Genomic DNA, 21826 nt, shown 5'->3' on the forward strand with positions numbered 1-21826 from the left:
GGATTGGAGAAGGTGGGTGGATAGGAGATAGGAATAAGACAGACATTTTCATTTAGCACATATGTGCATTTGAACCATGTGGATATATTACCTATTCTAAAATAATGGTTGCCAAGTAGGTACATAAAAATATATTCATGTTTCTCTTTCCTGGCACGTGAGCATTGGATACATAATCTAAATCCACAGATATGCTCTTGACATCTTATTAATATCAGGCCCTGATGATTCTTGCTCGGAAGTATGTCAAGATCATTAACTCAGACAAAAGAAGTATGTCAAGATCACTAACTCAGACCAGTACAAAAGCTGATCTTCATGTTCCATTGAGAAAAGAATAACTGGTGGGGGGGAACGTGAGGAAGCAGAGGTCTGTATCTGGTTGATCTGGTGTGAGAACCCACATGACCTGGTGAGGAACACCGGAGTCCCTGGCCCTTCACCAAGTGTGGGTGGGATAGCAGGGACTCTGCATGGAATGCATTCCACTTAAGCCTGAAGCAACTGGCAAGTGTGTAAACATCAAGTCAGTAAAACTCCTAGGAAACCAGAGTTTAGCACCAAGCAGAAGACAAAGAATCAGATCTAAGAGAGAAGGAACGCTATTCACGAAACAACTATGAGCTTTAAGATTGGAAGTTAAGATGATGGGGCATGGGTCAGGAAGTGAAGTGCAGGGTGAATCGAAGAGCAGTTCGAGACCCAAGACAGGAACAGCAAAAGGAGCCAAAATCTCAAGTTTTGCTTTCTTGGCTGAGGGATGGACCATTGGAAGTTTCTGCTCAGGACCCCACAGCAGCACAGAGCGTGGGCTACCACAGATGACTGAGCTGCTGTGACTGAGATTTCAGAGTCCCATCCTGTCTGTGGGTGTTTGTAACCCCTGGGGACCCTAGAGGACAGGGTCCCGAAGCCCACCAGGGGTTAGCAGGAATCGCTTGAGGGTTAAGCAGTCATCTGCGCTCACAGCTGCTGCGCTGGCAGGTGCCTTGGGGTTGTCTGTGCTGCCCTTCGTGGCCTCTTCGTGGCGATGGAGGGTCTCCCTGGGACTTGGGACTCTGTCGCTCATTCTGTCCTGCGATACCCTGCTGTTTTCCAGTACCACTTCAACCCCTCGCAGTCCGTCCTGGTGATGGAAGGTGATGACATCAGGAACATCAACCGTGCCCTGCAGAAGGTCTCCTACATCAACTCCAGGCAGTTCCCGACCGCGGGCGTGCGGCACCTCAGAGTCTCTTCCAAAGTCCAGTGAGTAGTCACCTGTCACCAGGGCCAGGCTGAAGCAGCGGGATCGGTCCTCTTGCAAAACAGGGGTCACCTCTCTTCAGCTGTCCCCAGCATCTCCACTATTCCCATGAGGATGCCCCAGTTATTCTTTGGTTTTCTCCTTAAAGAAAATATCCTGTTGTTTTGCTAACTCAAATCCAGCCTTCTCTGTTTTCTTTTGTATCCAATTTAATGCCTAGAAGGCATGGTTTTCTGTAAATTCTCAGAGAGCCGGGTTTTAAATGGTGTGATGTAAGTGTACAGTGTCTGGTGAATAGTAGGTGCTTGACCAATGTTGATTTATTAAATTAACCAACCCAGGCCTAAATAGCATGAGTGTACAAGAGAAAGCGAAGGCACGGTTCTTGTCCCCAGAGAGCAGAGTGAGTTTAAGACGAGACTGTTACTGAAGCCTGTGGATACCTCCCTTATGGGCTTATTAAATCATTTCTCAGCCACAGTGCTGCCACAGACAGCTCAGAAGGGGACCCCAGAAAAAATCCTGGGAGATGGAAAGGTATCACCCATTACCTGGAGAAGGACCCAGAAAAACAGGAACAAGCATGGGATATAGAGGTTTGCTGACTGCCCATTGCTGGGGTCTGGAACAGGTGGCAAGATGAAGCCCACAGATAGCAATCATGTCCAATAGCTCTCCCTGTGGTGGAACTGCCCCTCCCATCCACTCCAAAGACCCTTCTTGGAGGCCTGGGGTAGGGAGCAGGCACCCCCAGGTCAGCTTCACATTGCAGTGAAGAAGAGGCACCAGACTGGCCAGTCTCAAGCTCTAGGACCAGGCTTCATAACTGGTGAGGGGAGGGTGTCCTTTGTAAACTGGGGGGTTAGTACAGAAAAGATCAAAGAAAACTGGGAACAGAAACCCACCACCATTTGGTCACCTCACTCACCCAGAGAAGAAGATGGAGTAGCTCAACCCGGGGTCCACCCAGCCTACCCTTTCCTCAGCCACTTTCCCAAGGGATGCAGGCTAATGGCTGCCACCAGCTAGAGCCCACGCAGTATTCCCAGAGCATCCATCTGTACCCTGGGGTTCTCACTGTAGCCCCGGTCCTGGCCCAGATGCCAATGGCATGCCTGATGGGGTCTCATGAGACCATCAAGTCTGTGAACATTTACTGAGCTCCAGTGATGCAGGCTCTGGGTCAGCTTCTTTTCTCTAAGTCGTCATATTTAATCCTTACTTCTATAGGGTAATTCATTACTGTCATTCCCATGCTATAGATGAAGAAACTGAGGTTCGCAGGGGTCAAGCACCTTGCCCAGAGTCACCCAGCCCAGGAGTGGCAGAGCCAGGCCATGGACCCTTGTCTATCTGATTTCCTGGGCTTTGCACGTGTCATCACATCATGCTGCTTCTGGAGTATTGTGAGGCAATATATCCATGAAACGCATCCAGAAAAAATAAGCGTGATTACAGCAGCGCTCCACTGGCACACCTGGAACAGGTGCACTCCTGTGATAGCCTCATGCAGAGATAACATACAGGTGGCGGCTAGAGAGGTTAGCCCTGCAGTCACACTTAGTAAGATGGCTGTAACCAACCAGTTAGGTAACAATCTGCTTCCCAAATCCTAGTGCATGAAACAAACGGTTGCTATCTAATTAACGTTGCCACTGATTACTTTGTTAAGGGATAATTAAAGGTTTAATGGTTACTTGTTGATAGTGTAGAAAATTCCCATTTCTCCCAGGAGCCAATCTGTTTAAGTCCCTCGATTGCCAGTCATTTTGACTGTAGTGTGTCTTTAAGCTAAAATGTCTGTGGACATTCGGAGACTCTTAGGCAACCAGGATGCCTTGCCAAGGACTAGAGGTGGCTGTATGCATCCTGGACCATGGCTGCCTGACAGACGGTCTCCTCGTGTGCTCTGCAGGTGCTTTGGAGAAGATGTGTGCATCAGCATCCCTGACGTGGATGCCTACGTGATGGTGCTGCGGGCCATGGAGCCGCAGATCACCCTCCATGGCACAGACCGCTTCTGGAGACCCGCCACCCAATTTGAAAGTGCCAGAGGGGTGACCCTGTTCCCTGACATCAAGATTGTGAGCACCTTCGCCAAAGCCGAGGCCCCCGGTGAGTTGAAGACCACAGGTACAGGTGCATCCTTGGTGTGGGCAGTGGGCTTTGAGTTCTCACAACCAGGGTAAAACACACTTAGGGACAACACTGTTGTTCCCTATAGCAAAGTCTTTACAATAGAAAAACAATCAAACCAACCTGGAAACAATGCAGATAAATAAAAAGAGGGGAATGAATGGCTCAGCAAATCATGGGACCCTATACAGTGGTACCTCGGTACTTGTGGTTAACTTGTTCTGATGAATGGTAAGCAAGCGATGATTGATGAAGCATTTTCCCTTGTGGGACGGCATCGTGATGCATGCAAGTTCTAGCAAGTGCAAAGAGTGGCAAGCACTCACAGAGTGCTGAAACATTTTTTCTTGTCAAAATACGAGTACCTGGTTTGACAAGTTCCGAAGCCTGTGAATACCGAGGTACCACTGTGTAAGTGCTGTATTCTCAGAGGAAGGGCATTTATGCTAAACTGTAAGTGACACAAAGCAAGGTGCAAATTATAGAGTATCTACACATACACTGATCTCAACCATGTAAAGGAAGCACACCAAACACTGACAGCGGCAACACGTCTCAGGAGCTTGAGCACCCGTCAATTTCTGCTCCCTGTCACTTTTCTGCTGCTGCAGAATGTTCTGTTCTGGGTGCTGTTATTTCAACAACCAGAAGGGAAGTTAAAAAGCACAAAGAAAGAACATAACTGCATCGTAATATGTACACAGAAAATCTTGTTCATCACTATTACTCTAAGCTCCCAGGGAAATTTCCAGTTGTCCTTTCATTGTTGGGAGGGCTGTTCAGTGAAAGCAATCAGGATCATTTGCTGGGGAAAAAGTCTTAGTTGCGCTGAAAGCTGCAGCATAGGCTGCTGTCCTAAAGGAGGTGGAGGGAGGCGGGAAAAAGAAGGGCGAGTGGGATTCGAGGGCAGAAAACCTGAGGCCCAGCTCTACCGGGGAGAGAATACTTTCAGCTCCCCCTGTCTGTCCAGCAGCTGCTGCTGCTGATGTGCTGGTGCCCATGAGCCTGAGTCCCTGAGGGGCTGCCTCTGGACTAATCCTTCCTGATCACCCATGGCCTTAACCCGCCCTGGTCCTAGCCAATGGGGGTGCAGCTCACAAAGTAGCCCTTCTTAGCTTATAAAATAGGTGGTGTTTTACCACCTGGCAGGCAGGGCAGTCTCCTAGTTATACTCCCAGGTGCAATAGGTCATGTGCTCTTCCCTCTTCCTCTCATTTGTGGCTAAAATCAGACAGAAAAAGGGCCTCTGACCTCAGTGGTCGCAGGCCATGACTGAACGCTGGGTTTGCTGGGCCCAGCAACGACACACAGGCAACGCAGGGAAGAGCAACCATTGGGTGCCCATGTCACCTTCTGTTTATGAGAGGGGCAGGCAGAGCACAGGGCCAAGTGCCCGAGACCTAGTGTTAGTGCTTTTAAAATTTTACTCCAGTGTTGTTAGAACAGGCATTGTCACGGGTGCCTCAAACAAGCAGGACCCACTCCAGCTTCGTCTTCTGCCCACACTGACCACGCTTTCTGCTGTTTCAGTGTAAAGGACGGGTGAGCCCTCTATGCACACCCGTCTGTCCCTCACTCACATCTCTGTGTTAGTTCTCACGTCCGTTCTTACTCTTCCCTCTGCCTGGGAGGTTCCTCTCCTTTCCCATTCTCACTATTGCCAATGCCTCCCCCAGAAGGCTTCTTCTGCCACCACCCTGACCCCTGGACTGGGTTACGTCTCTGTTCAGTACACCCTCAGCCATGGACACAACTTTTGTTATCTGTCACTAAACACAACCAGAAGCTCCATGAGGGCTCAACCATTGGCTGACTCACTGCTCAGTCCCTGAGCCCGGTTCAGTCCCTTTGGCACAGTGGGAATCAGGGAAAGGGCAGATGGGGGAGATACTACCCACGATGCAAGCACAAGGGAACAGTGGGAAAATGGTCCCCTCTGCAGGGTGAGCCATCAGCCAGCCACATGGGGAGGCAGATGCTTTAACCTAACCTGACAAGAAGCTGGCAAAAAGGCCCAGAAGACATGAAGACCATTTGAAATGAGAGACACATACACATTGTTATGTTAGACCTTGTCTTAAGTTTACATTAATGTGCTTGTAGATTTTCCTAATAGCACACAAAGCCTTTGAGATTGGCAAGCATGTAACAATTAGGGATATGAAAGAATGTATAATGATATGTATCTAGTGAGAGCAAAAATGTATTTTTGGTATCACTAAAAAATTCAGATAAGAAAATCCCTCATCTTTAGTAAACACTTTTTAAGCTCTATTTTTATAAATGTTTTATAATGCACAAAATATATTAATCTTGTAATTATAAGTAAATAAATACACTTATTTCAATTATCTTGGTTCACACATCTCCCCAATAAGAGGCTGCAAGATCAAAAACATTTGGAGACTACTGGCCTAGAGGGGGAGATTTTACAAACTGTGGAATCAGAAAGTAATGATTTCTTCCCCAGCTTCCCCCCTGCTCTCTGTGTAATCCTGGGCAATCCACCCTCGGACCTTCCCCTCTAATGCGTGTCTGTGAGGACTTGGTGTGCACAGTGCCTGGTATACAACAATCAATCCATAAATATCAATCAATTTTATTTTAAGGTGAGATTTTACAGTAAGTTAGTACTGCCAACCTGCCTAGCATTCAAATGCTCAAACATCCTTTTTGGAAATTCAGGGTCCCCAAAATCAGTCAGGGGCCAATGTGCTTAAGTATTGAACTATATTAACAGTGCAGCTCCATTTGAACCATGTGTAGTAATACTGCTCTGTGTGAGAGCCTAGGTTGGAAACTGAGGGCTCAATCATAAAAAGTGCTTCTCTAGCCCTGGCTGGCGTAGCTCAGTGGATTGAGCTCGGGCTGCGAACCAAAGTGTTGCAGGTTCGATTCCCAGTCAGGGTACATGCCTGGGTTGCAGGCCATGGCCCCCAGCAACCGCACATGGATACTTCTCTCTCTCTCTCTCTCTATCTTCCTCCCTTCCCTCTCTAAAAGTAAATAAAATAAAATCTTAAAAAAAAAAAGTGCTTCTGTCCCTGTAAACCTCAGAGTCTACTGAGGGCAGCAGACACTCACCATAGCTGCATGGGGAAAGCTACAAGAACATGGAGGAGGAACACTTAACTCTGGCCTCAAATGACAGCTATTGCTTATTGAGCAGCTACGATGGGCCAGACACCATTTCAATGATCTCAAGATGCTTGCCCTCTTTAGAGATAAGGAAATTGAGGGGTAGGTAGTTTCTCCAACATTGCACAGATTCTCAGTAGCAGTGCTGGTACTCAAATTCACGTCTTTGGACTACTGTATTCATTTCTTCACACAAATCCCTGCTGCCCAACCTCAGGGGCTGCCTGGGCATCCACCCGAGCGGTGGAGGTGGTACTTGGGGTTACACAGCCTCTTCTCGTGAGCCAGCCTTCGCCCGGGGCAGCAGTCACAGAGGAGGAAGAAGATATGCTATCTTCCTCCATTGTCTGAGCTGTCCTCACACCTGTCTTTCCCATGTGTCACTCTTCCTGCAGCCCCCAAATCAGCAGTCTTAGAAGAAATGCTTCACAACTTAGATTTCTGTGACATTTTGGTGCTGGGAGGGGACTTGGACCCAAGACAGGAGTGCTTGGAGCTCAACCACAGTGAGCTCCACCAGCGACACCTGGACGCCACCAACTCCACAGCAGGCTATTCCATCTACGGTAAGGCTGCGCTCAGCCCCATCTCCTGCGGTCTCCCGTTTAGAGGGGCCTCATCCAGGGAGTCAGGAGCGTGATGGCACTCCATCACCTACGAGGGCAGTGTCAGGTGGGGACCCTTGACCTCTCTTGGAGCGTGGACCTCTGGCCCCTCCTTTGGTGAGCTACTCCAGCCTCCTGAGAACCTGGACCATATCCCTGCTCCTAGGAAAATCTCCTGTAGGAACAAGGTGGATGCCTTCTCTCATACTTGATCTCAGCAAATATCACAGCTGCACTTGGCAGATTGAGGCCAAACGTTCTGATCAGAGCCCACTCTATGGGGGAATCCTGGGGATCAGTTTAATTAGCTCCTTAGAACTTTTGCTTCAGGGTATTGTCTGCCCCTACACATCTCAAGCTCTCGGCCTAGCCAAATTCAGGAGACCCACAAGCCCCAGCAGCTACAGCCTTTCTCCCCCACTTCCCCCACGGTCTCTTGGTACAGGTGTGGGCTCCATGAGCCGCTATGAGCAGGTGTTGCGCCACATCCGCTACCGCAACTGGCATCCGGCTTCCCTCCAGGCCCGGCGGTTCAGGATCAAGTGCTCAGAACTCAATGGGCGCTACACCAGCAATGAGTTCAACTTGGAGGTGAGCGAGTCCTGTGGTTGTAAGGGGAGCCCAGGCTCCCCCATTCTTCCCTTTCTTCATTCAGGGGGACTGCCGCCACTGGCACCCACCTGGCACTCCTGGTCAGCAGCACCTTGCCCTGCTCTTCCCAGGTCAGCATCCTCCATGAGGTCAGAGTGCCAGACAAGGAGCACGTCAGCCACCTTATCGTGCAGCCCCCCTTCCTCCAGTCCGTCCAGCATCCCGAGTCTCGGACTAGCATCCAGCGCAGTTCAGGTAGGTCGCCGGGCCGGAGGGACCTCAGGACACTGGGTGGTTATTGACTCAAGAGCATCACTAAACAGACACTTAGCGTGTAGCAGCCATAGGTGCCCAGACCTAAAGGTGGGGCCTGACAGTGGAGAAGCTGTGGACCCTGGCTCAGAGGCACGCACACAGCCTCAGTAGGGAACCCGACAGGTAAACAAGGAGTTTCAGACAATGTATAATGATGGAGGTTAGTACAAAGGGCTGGGGTAAACGTTTGCAAATCCCTTCAGGCCTTCCCCAAAGCCACATCCGTTAGGAAGCTTTCCCTGAGCCCTGTACAATGCACCACATTGCAAAGCCCCTGCCCATACTTCCGCCCCAGCACTTGCCATATGGTGTTGCTGCCTGCCGGTCACTGTGTCTATTCCTGCTAACTCCATTGTGCCTGCCTCTCAGTGGGGGCTGCCCTACCATATGAAGGGAAAAGCAGGATATGGAAAAGAATTTGCACTTACTAACTGCCTACTGTGTACCTACATGGAAGCTCACGCAGATTATTTTATTCGCTCCTCACAACTACCCATGAGATAAGAATTATTAAGTCCATCATATAGTTGATGAATGTGAAGCCCACAGAGAATAAGGTGCTGACCCAGAGTCCTACAGCGGGAAAGTAACGGGCAGATTTTAACCTCGGCCTGGGGGTTTCATTCATGCCCCCTGGTGACCTGGAGTGAATTAGTTCACCATGTCATGCAGTTCCTCTCTCGTTCCAGTGGTCCCAAGCATCGCCACAGTGGTCATCATCATCTCCGTGTGCATGCTCGTGTTCGTGGTGGCCATGGGCATGTACCGGGTCCGGATCGCCCACCAGCATTTCACCCAGGAGGCCGAGGCTGCGAAGGAGGCTGAAATGGATTGGGACGACTCTGCGCTCACCATCACAGTCAACCCCATGGAGGTGATCCTCCCATGGGACAGGGAGGGAGTTTCACAGGGGATGCCTCTCCACCTAGCTCTGTCTTCCTTGTGCCAGAAGCCCTGCCCCATCTGGCCCCGCCCCACTGATCCCTCCCTTCTCTGAGCTCCCCCAGCCTTCTCAGTGCAAATGGACTACCCTTTCCCATCAACTGCATTCTCTGATTAAAACCATGTGAACTGCTCTCACCTTACAAACAGAACCAGACATTTCTTACAGCAAGCAGCCGTGTGGGGTCTGTCTGTTGTCACCCCCATTATATTTAACTCGGAGCTAACACTTGGGGACTCGGTATTGAATTTTTGATTAATTAACAATGTAAATTAGATGGCTTTTCTCCATACTGCCTGCAGAGCTCATTTAAAGGCTCAGAATAGGTTAAAACAGAAATACATTAATAGCTGCCATTTACTGAGCCCCCCATTATGCCTGACACCACACAGCGAGCTCTAGATGCACATCTCGTGCCGCCTTCCAGCAGCCTGTGAAGTAGGAGCCACCCTCCTCATTTAGCCAGGTGGGAACCAACTCAGAGAGGAAAGTGAAGTGCTCACACTCACATAGCTGGAATGGCAGTGTCCGTCCTCAAACTCCAGCTGCTTGATTCTAAAGTTCAGCTCTTTCCAGGTAGCCAGCAGCTCCCAGAATCCACCCATGAATGTCCAAAGCCCCTCTGGGCATATGACTATCAAGGGAAAAAGGGAAGCCATGGCATCACATCCTTCAGCCTGCCCGTGGGTACCAAGTAGAGGTAGAACCAAGAGCAACAAAGCAGGGGAAGATCAGGAGGATTCATTGAGATGTGAAAAGAAAATTACCCCAGGCAGTTCCCCCCTCTGCTGTTCTCACACTTTGGTGTCGGAGCCAGTGTACCGATGTGGCTCAGCACGTGCAGTGGGTGGTGCTGAGCCACCACTGCGGAGACTCCAGCATCTCTGGACCTTGAAGAACTGAGTCTTGGGTATGGGAAATAACCACCAACCCTGGAGCAGTCCAGTTGTGGGCAAGGGTGTGCCTACCATGGAGCATGAGCAGGCAGAGCCATTGGGGCTGGAGTGTTCAGGGAAGACTTCTTGGAGGAAGTTAGCTTAGGGAGCCTTGAAAGATGGGTAGGATTTGGAGGAGGCAAAGGTAGAAGTGAGGACACTCCATAGATGGGATGCAGCCATGGAAGGGCACAGGTCTTATATGGCTGGTTCATCAAAACATAAATCCAGAAAGAAGATTTGGCTGGAACCACAAAAAATCTAGAGGAAGCAGAAATGGGACTAGGAAAAAAGTGGGGTAGAGTCAGAGGGTGAGGAGTAAGCATGGAACATGAGGACCATGAACTTTGTCTTTCCCAGAGGAATGTTTCTGAGGGGCAGCACACCTGAGTCTTGCCTTAAAAGACCTGCTCCCAGAGGCATTGTATTCCTACTGGGAAAAGGAGAACAAGCTTAAAAGCCATTTATTCTCTCACTGAGAAGCAAACACTGGAGATTTGGCAAGCTCATATCCATAAGCTCCAGTAATGCCAGAAAACAAGCCTGGGCCCAAAAGGCTCACTAAGTGATGTGTAGAACTGCACAAATGTCCAGTGTATAAAACACACATCTTACCTTGGATTCATGTTGGAATTTGCTGTTCTTTCTTGTCTTTGTCCTTGACCGTCTGGTTTACCTTTCACCAGAGGACCTCCCTTCCAGGCCCAGGGGTTTAGCATTAAGGGGAAGAAGCCCAAAGGGCCCTAAATGTTTCCATAGTGCAGAGAGAAATAGAAACTCCAGAGCAGCCTCTCCTCAGCCCCTGACGAGCATTTTTCTTCTCTATCTAATATCCAGAAACATGAAGCACCAGGGCGTGGGGAAGATGAAACTGAGGAAGAGGAGGAGGAGGAAGTAGAAGAAGACATAAGCTCCAGCAGCAGCGACTCAGACGACAGCGATGAGGAGGAGGTGGAGGAAGGGGCAGGCAGGGGCAGACATGGGGAGAGTGGCGCCAGGCAAGCCCAGCTGGAGTGGGACGACTCCACCTTCCCCTACTAGTGCCCGCTGTCTGCGCCCGCCCACCTGTCCCTTTTGTAAGCCACACCTGATATATGTGAGCCTATCACTGTCGCCTCTGATTTCGATGACACCCTGAGCAGCCCTTCCCCAGCTTCCTGGAACCCACCCTTCCTCCCTTGGGCACTCCACGTGCCCCAGCCCTGGGCTGGTTCCAAGAAGCCCAGCACATCCGCAGTGGGGACTTCAGGGTGGGCTTTGCCCTGCAGTCCTCACTGCTCCTGCCCTGGACTCCCCCGGCGTCCTGTCGGCCAGTCTGCAGAGTTCTGCCTCTGCTCTTCTCTGCGGGGGAGAAGGCCAGCCTTTACATCAGTCACCTCCCCGGGCTCTGTGTTCCCAAGGCCCTTGGGTCCCAATCCGCTGTGTGTGCACCTGACTCAGCAGTCTCTTCACACAGACCAGCAGGTTCTCTGGTGGCTTCATCCAGGCAGGGTGGTCGGACTTTACACACCTGAGATCGTGGTCCTTAACTTTAAAGGAAAGTCCTTGTTGAGGCTGAATTAAGTTCATAGGGAGAGGTTCACACACTCATGCACACGTGCACACACTCTCCCTAGTTTGGAGATCCTTTCCCTTTGACCTTTCTGAGGCCATATAAAGCCTATTATGAGAAGTACAAAACCTTGGCCACAGCAGGGCCTGGTCCCCAGCCAAAGTGCTCTGAGTCTGTCTGCCTGGGCAGCTACTGAGACCCACGTGGCTTCCCTGCTGGCAACTCATACCCAGTGAAACCACAGGATCCAGGAAGCATCCCACACAGGCACTGCCCCAGAGAAAGCTGTGAAAAGTCTGCAGCTGGGGATCAGAAGGAAGGGCTGACAAGGTGACACCACTGGGCTTCGTGGTGGACATGGGTCTGGGAGACAGGGTGGCTGGGTTCTCCTGGGCCAGAGGGCAGCCCAGGTGGGCAAGGCTCATGCCACCTAGTCTTATGATTCTCATCCCCTATTTCACCCTGGTTTACCTCTTAAGAAAATGCATTCCTCTTGGATGTATTAGAACAAGCGTGAACTGCATTAAGTCTAAAATGAACGCTTGAAAACTTAACTGCTATGAATTAGAAACATTTGCGATAACAGCTGCTTCTTTCTTCTTGTAGAAGGAGCAGTGCTTTGGGTGGAGGGCAAATATATCTGAAAACCTAATTTATTTATTTATTTTATTATTTTTTTAATAAGGAAATCTTTTCCATCTCCTTCCTAACATGGACACCTCATGGGGAGAATTGTTGCTATAGTAACTGGTCTGTGATCTTTTGTGGCCAAGAGAATAGCAGGCAAAAATTAGGGCCATTATAGGACCTCCATGAGGCTTGAATGTCTCAGGCTTTGTCCTCAGCACGTGTGATCTGTCCCTGTCCCCCAGTCTCCTCCAGCTCATTTCATAGTGACTTGGCACTGGTACCAAGCTGGTCCCTAGTTACAGTGGTGTTTGGATTCAAAAGAAAGTTCAGAATCTATTCATTTTCTTTCCTGTGTCCTCAAAACAGAGCTTCTGAAGAGGACCACTGTCAATGTCCTCTAGTCTGACCTTCACCCAGTGAGGACCCAGGATAAGCCTTGGCATCCTTCTGATTCCAGAAAACTACCTTATGCAGCTTTTCCATCACCTAAAGTGTTTTTCTGCATCTGTTCCTTCCTGTGAGCTTCACGGTAACTCTGTGAGGCAGCTAGGACATCTGCTGTCAGGCACACTTTCATTATGAGTAAACTGAGGTTCAGAGTTTCAAGGGTCTTGCTCAGAGTCATTCAGAGACACAGACAAGTCTGAACCCCCACCTCCACTTTCTACTTTTGGTTCTACTTATGTTCATATTACGCAGCTAACAGGCATTGTTGAGGACCTAGTATGTGCTGATCACTCACCCAGCAGCAGTGGGAAAGGGATGAAGCTGAATAAAAGAAGCTCCCTGCTCAGAGGACCTGATGGTTGCAGAAGAGACACAAAGGGGCATGGAAATTATACAAGAGACAGGCACAGAGGGAGGGAGAACAGTCACAGGAAGAAGAGGCACACATTCACAGACTCCTCCGGAGCTCTTATTTTTCCTTCTTAGGGAAAAATACTAGCAGAAGTTTAGAGTTTTATATGCATTGAATGGAAATAGACACTTCTGTGAATTCTCCCAACCAAACAGCCCTTTGCTACCCTGCTGTGTCTGCACATCCACAAGGAGAAAATCTGCAGGATGGTGTAGTCTTCTCCATCCCCTCAGTTCAATAGGAAGAGACTCTTCACTGGGGCATTTAGGAGCGAACAGAATTCTCCCAAAATTATGGCAGTAAAAATGAACACTTTACGTGTTGAAAACCAGTTCTTTTTCAATTTGATTTAAAATATGTAAGTCCAGCTCTCACGAACGCACTCCTCTCTGCTCAGTCTTTGGGTTTGGCTGGCGTGGGGAAATGCTCTGCACCCTCTGTCTGTCTCCGACAGCCACGTTGCTGCTCATGGCTGAGGGAGCTGTTGGGCATGTGAGATCGTTCTGTGTCTTGGGGGGGGCAGGGAATAAGTGAAAGCGGCACTTGGCTAGGGCAGCAGAGTCGTGGGTTGGACTTACAGGTAGAGAAACAAGGGGTCGTCTGAGCCCTTTTGTAGAAGTCCTGCTGTGAAAGGTCACGCTCTGCTCTCTGGAGCTTGAAGATAGGTAGGCTGACACCTCTCCAGTGGCTCAGGAGACAGGAAGGAGGAGGAGGAAGAGGTTGAGACAGAAAAGGCCAGCACTGAATGAGTTGCCTTAGTGGCATAAGCCAATCCACAGCCAGTCACTGATCTTAAAGAATGCTGAAAGTATGTGCTAGTAGGTTTAATCAAATGCTATAAATCTGACCAAAGCCCAAGTTCACCTAGATAACAAAATGTGATTTCCCTGAGACCACTTTTCACTTTCACTTTCCTGAGTGCACTCAATCCTATCCAGCAGGGCGTAGACCACAGATCTTTGCCTGTGGCAAGGGCTGTAACTTGTAGACACAGACCATCCAGGGAGAGGGCTCCTGGTGGGCAGCTGTGCTCTCTGTTCCTGCACACATTCTGGGCTCGGCAAACGTGGTCTGTAAAGAGCCAGATAGCAAATAGTTTGGGCTCGGCAGGCCATGTGGTCAGCAAGCCTTCCACTCTGCCCCTGGAGCATGAAACCAGACAGACATTTCTTAAATAAGTGAATACGGTTACATTCCCAAATAACTTGACTTATGAACACTAGAAAAATCAAGCAAGTTGAATTCATATTATTTTCTCTTGTCACGAAATGTTATTACTCTTTGGATTTTTATTTTCAACCATTTAAAAATGGAAAAGCCTCCCCGAGCCCACAGGCCCCATAAAAACTATCAGCCAGCCGGATTTGGCCCTCGGGGCACACACAGTCTGCATGCTCCTGCCTATGTGTGTGGAAAACAGCCCTCCATCTGCCAAGAGAAAGCAGATCGCTGTCTTAGACCCTCCCTTAAATCTCCCCGTGGCTTTGCTTCAAAAATGATCAACAAACAACACCGCAGTCTTTAATTAAGCAGTTTTAAAAGTCTGTGTTTGGAGGGAAATGAAAGTGAAAAGGACACTTGTTACTTGTTGAATTGACTCAAAGGTGGTCAAACGTCCCTCCAGAGCTGGAGGCCCTGCATCCTGGCACTGACTGCGTGCCAAGCGCTAACCCCACTGAGCTGGACTCCCAGATGCAAGGCCTTCTCTGCAAGACTCAGCCCATCATGATTTCTAAGACAGAGTGTTCATTATTTCAGACTGATTTCTATTTCAGCCCAGCTCACTCTAAAAATGGTTATCTAAAGGCTTGTGACTGTTTGAATCTATAGTGACATAATCAGTAGAAAGCCCGGCCCAGCATACTTCAACATTAGCACTCTTCTTGGCTCTACGATTCAACATTAGCAAGAGGAAGAAGAGGAGGTCTTTTTCTTAAGCATCCCTCATTTAAATGAACCAAATCAGTCTTTTTAAGAAAGTGAGGGGGTGCGTCTAATTCTTTGAAAGAATTTACCAGTGCAAACAAAGTAGATGCTTTTCAGCTAAGATCATTCACAGGCCTTTGGGAGACCCTTAAACCCTCCTGCCATGGACTGTGATGGGCTGCTGACAGCACACGGTTCTCTGTCTGCATCAGACTCCTCAAGGCTGATGAGCAGAAGCCCTTGGCACAACTTAATTCGTATGTGGCCACTTTCCCTTGTCCAGCTGTATGCAATGGAAATGAGCAATGAAAGTTTTGAAACTTCCAGCACCTTCATTTCCCTGTCTTTATTTACTTTACTTAGTAAGTTGATTGTGTACCTGCTTTGTAGATCTTGCTCCAGTGTTTCTTTTGATAACTTTCCTCAGCAGGAAAGGAAAGTTGGCTTTACAGGGGCTGTGGACTCAAAGGCAGATTTGACTCTCCCAGGGAGACAAAAAGAGACAGCAGAAGTCACCTCCACCAGCACCCCAGAAAGCTCTCTGACACTTCCCGTTTCAGAGAGCAGACGGTATCTGTTTGCAGCAATGTTCCAAGTCATTCAGCAGATCCTTGCTGAGCACCCATGGTGTGCCAGGCCCTGTGCCAGGAGTGGGGAGGGAGGAAGAGGGAGCCTTGGCCCTGCCCATGAGGAGCTCCTTTGCAGTGTTACAGGCTGTCTATGAGTAGTCAGAACTGTTGCGGATGGAAGTCAGCAGCTGAGACAGGTGGGATCGCTTGCTTTGGCCATTCTCCACCCTGAGACAGGTGGTAGGTATCCTCCTGGGAGCCCTGATACATCTCTGAGCCAATGCGACCCTCTGTGTTTCTCAGTTCTACCCCAGTCTGACGCAGCTCACTGGTAGATGACAGCCAGTCATCCTGCCCAGTGGGCCGAAATAATGTGACTCATTAAGAGTTAAGTGATACTAGCCCAAAGGAAGTTCTGAAGGTCAACAGCAGGCAACTTCAAAAGTTAGGAAGGGTGACCCAGGTATGTGAGCTAAAGCCAATGCCCTGAATCTGCCTGATGTGAGGTGCCATGTCGCAGCTGAAGAGGGAAGAAAGGCCGCACTTCAGAGGGCCTGCTGAGGGGCCACACCTGATGCTGTGAAGCAACATTCTCCAGATACACACCTGGACCAGCAGCATCAGCAGCACCTGAGAGTGAGTGAGTGATGCAGATTCTCAGGTCCCACCGGAGACCTCCTGAATCAGAATCTCCAGGAGTGGGGCCCAGCCACCCATGTTTTCCTGAGCTCTCTGGTGCTGGTGCCCCCTAAGGTATGAGAACCATGGATGCAGAAGAGGAGGAGAGTGACTTAGGCTGGCTCTGGGAGGAGATGACAGCAAAAGAAAATGATCAACTGCTGGTGAGGAAAGGGGGCCACCAGGCCCCAATCCACAGTCCCCCAAGCAGGGTTTCAGAGCACCCTGGTCCTAGTCCCAGTTGCACTCCTCCCCTCAGACAGGAGCTACTTCCTGCTGGTCTGGCCCTTTCCATCCTGCAGAGGCTGTAACAAGGCCACCTATCCCTTAGGGAGGCCCCCATCTGGGTCCTTCCTCAAGGGCTGTACTTCAGGGGAAAACAGTTAAACTGCAGCAATGACCTTGCATCAGCAGGAGACCCCCAGTCCCCACATGGCCTCTGTGCTGATGGAGCCACCTGGGCCTGGAAGACAGTGGCATGGTCATTTAAGGACACTGCAGGTAGCTGCAGCACTGCTCCCTGTGTGACAGGACTGGGCGCACAGTGGCATAGTCCCGGCACTGAATCAGATAGGAGACAAATGGCTTTCTTGCAAGGGCAGTAACTCTTTCTGGATGTCACTGAAAGTGGAAAACAAAAACCAAACACAAACCTGCAGCCTTCCCTACAGACCATCTGTCTTGGCCCTTGAATTTCTAAGACCAGGCTCCATCATTGCTCCTTGTCCCCATCGACCAGATGCCTGAGGTCTGCCAATTATTGATTTAGGTTTGTTTTTTTTTTTTATTTATGGCTTAAACCATGGAGATCCACAAAGCTCTGGGAGGACTAGCTGGTGCTCTATGAGTCATTCACAACTAACTATGGGATAGTCTGCCCTCACATAAAGATTTCTGAGACTGGGAGTCCGAGGACTGAGGTACTGGGCCTTGGAGTGGGAAAACTAAAAACAGAAATGAAAGGAAAAAACAGGCTGGGAAAGAGCCCAGACACATGGCCTTAGAGAGCTAGCCACCGCCATATTTACTCCTAAGAATCCCAATCCCCTCAGGTCAGAGACACGTTCCTGGTCCTCTCCAGTCTTTTTGCTGAGTCCTCTCAAGTGCTCCACGGACACCTCCATTTTTCCAGCCCAATCTGGAAAACATCTGATTAAATGGCGCACTGATCTCCTCAGACCACAGAGATCCCATGGAGAGGAACTCATCTCTAACAGATAAGACAATGCTAAGGGGAACCAACAGGGCTTGCCAGTTGCTTGCTGGTGAGAGAGATTGGGAACACCAAACCAAGAAGGAAGGGTAAAGTACTTCTTCATGCCACTTACATCCAGAGAATTTTTTCTTCACAGCCTGGCCACTTTTTGTGAATTCTCTGAAGAAACATATTTTTCCCTGGACTTTAAGGCAATTTTATGTGTTTCCCTGAGGTTAGTCATTTATTGCAAAAAGCCTGTTGTGGGAGAAAAGGACAAGGAAAGGGATGTCAGGCAGTTGATGGAGAGCCCTCTGGTAGTTCTGCAAGCAGGAGAGGCTCTGTTCTCACTGGCAGGTGAGACAGGGAGATGCATGGACTGAGGGTGAGGGGCTCAGATCCAGCCAGGACACCAGGCAGAGTGAGTGAGTCATGAGAGGACATTCATGGGGAAGGCCAGGCCCAGGTGAGATTTACGTGATGCCTCCCTGACAGACCACATCAGCCATTCACACTCACAGGAATGTGCAGAGAACCATGTCCTGGCACCAGCTAGTTCCTCCCATTCTAAGGAGTAGAGAGGATCTGGGACCTCTGGACTACTGAAGTGACATCTTCAGAGTCAGGGACCTTCCCCATGAAAATTTTCAGTTCAGTGAAATAGAACCACAGCCGTCTGCCCTCCCCAGGCCCTTGATAGGGTATCTGATGAGGGCCCTGGAACTCATGGTTGTGTGAGGCGAGAATGGCCCCCCACTCTTGCCCCCTTGGCTGCATAGGTCCCTTCCTCCAGGCAAGGAGACTAACTTTTCTGTCACAGTGCCTGAGGTGTCTAGCATGGCACCTAGCCCATAGCATGCGCTCTGTAAACTTTGAAGTATATGGCATGTCAGAGATTGTTTGACTTCAATGAATGGACAAGGTTTGAAAAATGGAGATGCTTCAGGTGGAAAAGGAGTGGAAATGCAGTGGATGGAGGAGAACATTCCTGCTTAACAAAGGGGAAAAGAACAGGAGTCAGGGTGCTGGGGGAGTAACCCCCTCCCAGCTATAGCCAGTCAAAGGAACCGCTAAGCAAGGGCAAGCCTGGGTGGGCCTTGATGGTCCCCTTGCTCTGCTCTATAGGCCATGGGCAGCATCCTGACTGAGAGAGAGCCTCCATCTGTTGATGACCCCAGGGCTGTGCTGCTCTCCAGTCCCTTTTATCAGATTCACTGCAGAGGAGATTCATCAAGGTGAAGCTCAATTCCCGGTAGACTAATGAAAAGAGGACAACAGACGTGCAAAGAGCCAAAATGCAGACAGTGTGTATTAATCACAGGCAAGAGAAACATGTCAGCTTTAATGTCTATTTGCTTTTATCTTGAAATGAAAATGCATCTCTGCTGCCCAGATCCTTTTTTTCTGAGCATTTCAGAACAGGAATGGGACATGCATGCACACACAGATAGCACTGAGGATTCTTTTCCCCAACAGAAAGAGCCATCAGAGACACGAGCCCATAGGTTGTATCTATTTGCAGAAGCAGAGAACCAACCACAAAGCTCAGCTACAGACTCCAGTCCCTGTGTGGGGAAGGGAGGGATAGGGCTGAGGAGGCATCCGTGTTTGGGACGTGGGGGGCTTCACTTGTGCCTGTGGGTCACAGATGTGAATGTACTCTGCACATCCACCCCTGGACACAAAAGTGCACCGATCCTGGTCATGTGGACCCCTTCCCGCCCCGCCCATCACCCCAGCTCCCCAATATAACTGCAAAGGAGCAGCTGATGTGCTGGATTCAGAAGAGGTCATGTTCATCATCCCTAGTAAACTTCAAGTGGCAGAAAAAAGGCAAAAGTTTTTTGGAAGTCAGGAAGTTAGACTTGAAATCCAGGGCTGATCACTCAAAAAGCAAGAAAAGGGAGATGGAGATGACTCAGTGTTGGAGAGGGAACAGGTGAGGTGGAATCAGAATGACAGTAACCAAAACACCCCTCACCCAGGAAGTCAGAGCATGGCTGTCTTGAAAGCTGCATCCAAGGTTCAGCACACTTCCTGGGTACATCTGGCAGTGTGACCACAGAGGCAGCCAGGTCAAATGCTTCCAAAGTCGGAGCTGTTGGGAAGGTGATTTCAGTTCTTAATTGAGGTAGTCATGATGTATCACGCCACTTGATGGCTTCCAACCTGACCTTGGTGACTTCCAAAAATGGTTTTTGTTCCCTGAGCTCAACTGGCTTGGGAGGAGATTAAAGAAAATCAGCTGGTGAGTTTAGAGAAGAAAAGTGCATGTAGAAGTTGGTTGTTTTCAAAGAAACCTGTAAGTGTTAAGAGTTGGCTGTGCTGTGTTATTGGCATGGACATTATAATGTCAGTAAGGTAAGATTCAGAATGACTTGGTGGCACCTTTGTTTGAAATATTAGTTAATGTATTAAGTATAAATGATCAAAGATAAGTAGGCTGAGGACAGCTAAATATATGCATCATATACATACACCTATCTATAATAGAGAAATAAGTAAGATATACAATGAAGTTGTCAATGGTCCCAACAAATTTTAAATTCCACAAAAGCACTAGTATGGATGTGACACTTTTTCATATTTTTGTTGTTTAGTTTTAGTTCTCAAAGTACTGGCAACAGTCACTGGCACATAGTAGGTAAGCTTTTGGAAATGGAAGGTCCGCTTGTCACCAGTTGGTAGACACTCAGGAGCATCATTATACCCAAATTAAGTGAGCAACAGAGAAGCTCAGCCACACCCCCTTCCCTGATCTTCACAACCTGGCCTTTGTGTCTCATAGAGTTGGCCAGTGTACAGCCAGCTGCAGGTACTGGGCCTGGTTGTCAGCAAGCAGTGACAAATGTTGCACATAGTGGGCTCACAACACTTGGCCCACATCGGTATCACGCCCCACAGGCTACTTCTATAGGGAACAGGACTGAGGGCTTCCCTCCCATCACCTCTGCCATGCCCTAAACACTTGGTGAAATCCTGTTAAATTTTGCCAACTTCAGATACAATTCTGCAACTACACGTCAAGACCTAGGCTCAGCCAGTCAAAAAGGTCCAGTGGTTGCTTCTCTCAGCCCTTTCCTTCTCCCCTGTCTGGGACACCACCACCAGTTACAAGTCTTGGATGGCTGCTTATCCTCAGGTGCCAACCACAGCGTGGGTGAGGAGGGTCTGAGGTACAGAGGTGAGCTTTCTCTCTTTGAAGCCCCCTTGGTATTGGCTCTGCAGAGGATGGACCCCCAGCCTCGTTTTCAGAATCACCTTCAATCACTATTACAGTCTGGCCAGAGTGTCTCCCACGGCAGTGCTCCTAGGGGTGGGCCAGCGTGTCCCTGACACACATCAGATTGCTGAGCTCTTCCAGCTGCCTCAAAGAGTGAATTGTTTTAGTCTAGGAAATGTGTGTATTTGCTAAACACACTGTTGTGTGTGTATGAGTATGATGCAATGCCAACTCTAGACTATCTTGTTAGAAGGACTGTATACATTTATGGAATGTTGAATCCAATTTCAGGAGAGCATATTGTCACATTGCTCCATGAATGAGGCTGCTCAGTTGCAGCAGACCAGAGAAAATGCCCTCTCCCCTCCTCACACTCCCAGCACCCGTCCCCACCTGATGAGCTGCCCCATCTAATTCAGGCTGACACTGAGTGAGGGGCACTGAGAATCTGTATGTATATAAAGATCTAGGAAGAACTCAGACCCATCATGGGACTCTGCTGGGCTTCTTCCCATGACTGTGATCTTATCCATGTTGGAATCACAAACTTTAAATTTCTAACAATTAAACTTCTTGCTGTTTCCAAGTAATTTGTTAAATGCTATTCAACACAGACAGATATTTATTTTCAGCCTTGGCTTGTAAATGCCTACAAACTGATTCATGCTGGTGGTCATTACGACACTTTCTGTGAATTGGTGAATAAATATGATTTTAGAGTTTCACAGTAAAGATGACCTCTGAGAGTGTTTATTCTTCAGCGGATCTGATGAGGTGAAATGATGCTGTGGCTGGTCACCATTCTCCGGGGCTCTGTTGTGAATCCACACATGGGGGAGAGAGGGGTGTGGACTGTGGGGTGGCATGGAAAATCGGCCCCTCTCCATGTCCATCAGGGTGCCCTGCCATACCCAGAGCTGAGCTCTGCACCATTTTTACTGGAGACCAATATGAAGACAATCTTAATGTATTTGTTGGGCACCTGCAAAGGGCTGGATCTCTACATGTGTGGTCTTAATCCCTGGAGTGTGTAATTCTTTGTATAAACATGCAGAAGATGAGACACAGAGGTGCTGGGGACACAGGAGAGAGCAGGTGTGACTGAGCACAGCTCTGTCTCTCCCCATCCAGCCCATTCCTTCCTGCTCCTCCCAGCTGACCTTCCCTTTTGTCATGTGAACCATTACTGATGTATGTAGTCTATTTAGCATTAACTAGGTACATGGAACTATGCTCTGCCTTATGTGCTGTATTTTATTTTAACCTCACAAACGTTTTATTAGAT

At 49.0% G+C, this 21826-nt stretch overlaps 1 protein-coding gene across 2 annotated transcripts in view; it reads left to right on the plus strand.

The window, feature by feature from the left end:
• The window catches only part of CLSTN2 (calsyntenin 2), a 576448-nt gene extending 555175 nt beyond the window's left edge, over positions 1 to 21273 (plus strand). The window contains exons 11-18 of one of the 2 annotated variants that reach the window (XR_004904237.1): positions 1100 to 1248; positions 3162 to 3361; positions 6916 to 7086; positions 7571 to 7716; positions 7848 to 7971; positions 8721 to 8905; positions 10747 to 15866; positions 19085 to 21273. Coding sequence is in view for 1 of the 2 variants with exons in the window: in XM_036030728.1 (XP_035886621.1) it covers positions 1100 to 1248; positions 3162 to 3361; positions 6916 to 7086; positions 7571 to 7716; positions 7848 to 7971; positions 8721 to 8905; positions 10747 to 10950 (1179 nt within the window). In the remaining variant the exon portion in view is untranslated. Of the gene's footprint in view, positions 1 to 1099; positions 1249 to 3161; positions 3362 to 6915; positions 7087 to 7570; positions 7717 to 7847; positions 7972 to 8720; positions 8906 to 10746 lie in introns of both variants that reach the window. The other variant, XM_036030728.1, reaches the window with a different exon arrangement.
• Positions 21274 to 21826: the final 553 nt, after the last annotated feature.

This window comes from Phyllostomus discolor, chromosome 7, assembly GCF_004126475.2.
Source record: "Phyllostomus discolor isolate MPI-MPIP mPhyDis1 chromosome 7, mPhyDis1.pri.v3, whole genome shotgun sequence".
Classification (NCBI taxonomy): domain Eukaryota; kingdom Metazoa; phylum Chordata; class Mammalia; order Chiroptera; family Phyllostomidae; genus Phyllostomus; species Phyllostomus discolor.